Source organism: Takifugu flavidus, chromosome 1 (genome assembly GCF_003711565.1).
Source record: "Takifugu flavidus isolate HTHZ2018 chromosome 1, ASM371156v2, whole genome shotgun sequence".
NCBI lineage: Eukaryota > Metazoa > Chordata > Actinopteri > Tetraodontiformes > Tetraodontidae > Takifugu > Takifugu flavidus.
In genome coordinates, this window is record NC_079520.1 from 10319875 (window position 1) to 10323458 (window position 3584).

Here is a 3584-nt window from a genome sequence, read left to right on the forward strand (position 1 = left end):
CACTGCAAAGTTGTTGTTGTTTTTATAGCGAATTATGCGCACTTGTGTTTCAAAAAGGAGAAGCTGCGCTAGTTTCAAAGTGCGTAGTCGGCGCAAGTGAGACGCACGTTGCAGCTGACGTTACCCGGCACCTGTATGCTCCACTTACCCCCTCCGCCTGCAACCATTCGGACGCAAATACCTCATCAACTGTATCGTCGTGACAAGTTGTTCATCGTCACAAATATGTGATCTTCGCTATTAAACAAATGAAACATAGCATTTATAATGATATCAACAGGAGATGCTTTTCTTCTTTAAACTGGGTGGGATGATTCTTTCCTCCTCCCGATCCTGTCCTCCCCTTTAGGGCTCTGCGCGCTGTTGCGCATGCGTCCCTGGCACTTTCACTACCTGCCACACAGTGGTGTATTTCACACGGGGCCAGCGGGAGTTGTCATTCACTTGCGTAAATGCTGCCGCTGAAGCGCTGTTTGACAGTGTCGGGTGAGAGCAGGAGGAAAACAACGCGGCGCTTTTGTGACTCTGCTCTTTGCCAAAAGGTTTTGCCACTGATGGATGTCACCATGGAATAGAAAAATACGACCTGAGCGTTTGTGTGGACGTTGTTGTTTTACCTTTACCGAAGATCATCAGCGTGGGGATGAAGGATTGAAGTGTCGTGTAGGTAAGCAACAGTGTTAAATCAGTTATTTCAGTTCGTTTCTTATTTCAGATACGTGTTTGTCTGACTTTTTTGACAGGTTAGTAAGTCGTACTTACTCTTATTCTATAATTATATTTCAGAAACTTGTGTGCCAACATGTCGAAGCCGGTGGATCACGTCAAACGCCCGATGAATGCCTTTATGGTTTGGTCCAGAGCCCAGCGCAGGAAAATGGCTCAAGAGAACCCCAAAATGCATAACTCTGAAATCAGCAAGAGGTTAGGAGCCGAGTGGAAACTTCTGACCGAGTCTGAGAAAAGGCCATTCATCGATGAAGCCAAGAGGCTGCGAGCGATGCACATGAAGGAGCATCCAGACTACAAATACAGACCAAGGCGGAAGCCCAAAACTCTGATGAAGAAAGATAAGTTCTCTTTCCCGGTGCCCTACAATCTCGGAGAGCACGACGCGCTCAAAGTTAGCGGACTTTCCGCCGGAGGACTTTCTGAGTCTGTCCTGGGGAACCCCGACAAGGCGGCGGCGGCCGCAGCGGCTGCGGCGGCCAGGGTTTTCTTCAACCCGTCCATGTCCACGAACCCCTATTCATTTTTCGACCTGGGATCCAAGATGACTGAGCTTGGCCCGCCTTCATTTCCATACGCGTCTCCGCTGGGCTACCCGCCGGCGGGCGCCACGGCTTTCACGGGGACTGGCGGCGGGACGCACACCCACACTCACTCACACCCGTCCCCGGGAAACCCAGGCTACATGATCCCATGTAACTGTACGGGCTGGCCTTCAGCCGGACTCCAGCCGCCCCTAGCCTACATCCTCCTGCCCGGGATGGGGAAACCGCAGCTTGAACCGTATCCCGCATATGCTGCGGCGTTATGATAGGCCCGCTTTGGACTTTTATCCAAATTGTGAAATCAACACAAGAAAAAAAGCTACTCATGCAAGAGTTTTATTATGCATGCAAAAACTTGTACATGTGATGAAGTGCTCGTGGTCTCAGATATCACATGTGTATGTATATTGATTAATGCCTTTATCTATAAGGTGATGCTTATTTAGAGAACTCTCTAATCTATCATGCAGCCATCACCTCTCACGGCCCAGAGGACAAGGACTGAAGGATGGCGCACATGCACACATTTGAGATAAATAAGAGCAACTTCCCCTTCTTGAAAGGTACACTATTTGTGCAATTTGCACCCGTTTGACTGACCTGTTGGAATCATGGCAACATGCGCGCTGGCAGGATTCCTTCTCAGACATGTTGTCATGAGATTAACGGGTTATAATCCACGGATCCAGGAGGATTGTCACACCATTTCCCACCTCTTGACTGTCTGTAAATGTGTACAGATTTTAAAAAAAAGGGACTCGTTTATTTGCCGCCATAAGCTTAGTGATAGGGACAGGAACCTATACGTATTTCACTAGACATTCGTTGTATATTTTCATTTTTCCCCGAGCGTTTTTATATATGTCTGTAATATTTATTGTTTAGTGGAATCTATGGTGACCCGGACGAACTTATAGAGGACAAGGCCGTGATATTTGCACATGAAGGGTAGAGGATGTAATTTATTTCGAGGATGGTTTCCAGTTTCAACGCATGGCTTCATCGGCGCGTTTTCTAACCTCTCAGACAATTTAGAAGCAGCTCCATTACAAACGCAGGTGGAAGCTCTTCGCGTCATGTGCAGCAGAAAAAAAGGTTTTTAACTAACTCTTCTGGAATTTGTATGTTTTGTGTTTTCTTTAACATCCGTTCTGTACTTTAATCTATTGCTACTGTTCACCTGTTGAGCAACGGACGACAATAAAGCCTATTCGGATTAAACGGAAAGAGGATCGCGGTTGTACTTCTTGATGAGATGAACCAGATTGTTATCTTTCCTTTTTTACTCTCTCCCCATGCTCCTGCTCCTCGGTCCAGGTGAAGTGTAAGGTATCCCCCAAAGACCGCTTTTGTCTGCGCTTTCAATGCCATTACCGCGGTGGAAATCTCAAATCAGCTCATTGTAATCAAGATGCCGAACCTTGTAGAACCAGGACCGGCCTGGAGGGGAAGAGCGCTCCAGTCTGAGAGGCAGCTTTTTGTTTTCAAAAGCCTTGGCGCAAATCCCCAAAAAGTAAAGTTGGATTGCAATGTCAGAGTACGTGTGTGTGTGCGTGTGTGTACGCGCGCGCACGTGGACGTGAGAGTGCACAAATTCTTTTCACATTAGATCTGTGACGTGTGCTGCCTGCCGTTTCTGCCCCCTTTCTTGGGTTACACTGAAAAATTAATTCATAAGGGTCTGAGCGATTATGCAAAACTAATTTGGACAGTCCAGGGATAATTATCTCCGTCACGGTTAATTAAATCCTTTCACCGCGATGTTCCCCATTGTTACACTCTTCTTCTCGGCAGAACGTCTTTCATGGCTCGAAAATAACGCGACCTTGTGTTTCTGAAGGCGAAAAAAAAAACGCGCAGATCTGTCAGGATATTTCAGTAAAAGGCTTGATCCTATATTTGAGAAGAAATGGCTCTGAGCTCTCGAGTTTGAGCATTTTATGCTTTCTTTTAGCTAATCATGTTTAAAGCTGCAAATCTGATTTTTTTAAAAAAAAAACTTTTTATTGTTTATTTTTTTTATGATTTACATTTTAAAAAGCATGCATTATGAGTCCAGTTTTCACGTTTTTCCCTTTCTTTGGGCTTTATTTTTAAAATTATATTTTCCTTTCTTGGGGTAAAAAAGTGGGAAGAAAGCTGAAGGAACTTTTTTTTCCCCCTCCAAACTCTGGGAGCGTTTAGGCGGTCGAGGGGGTTTTGTCTGGGAACAAAACGTGGGTTGGGAGGTTTTGTGAGAGTGTTGTTTGTTGAAGTGGAGCTCAGCAAAAGCGGCTGCTTTCCTTCATTGTGATGAAAGCAATCAGTGGT

At 45.8% G+C, this 3584-nt stretch overlaps 1 protein-coding gene across 1 annotated transcript; it reads left to right on the plus strand.

The window, feature by feature from the left end:
* The first annotated feature begins 399 nt into the window (after positions 1–399).
* On the plus strand, positions 400–2501 carry sox21b (SRY-box transcription factor 21b). Its single transcript, XM_057046662.1, has 2 exons — positions 400–667; positions 787–2501. Exon 2 carries the CDS (start codon positions 803–805, stop codon positions 1538–1540), a length of 738 nt encoding a protein of 245 aa, XP_056902642.1. The 5' UTR covers positions 400–667; positions 787–802; the 3' UTR covers positions 1541–2501.
* The last annotated feature ends 1083 nt before the right edge of the window (positions 2502–3584 follow it).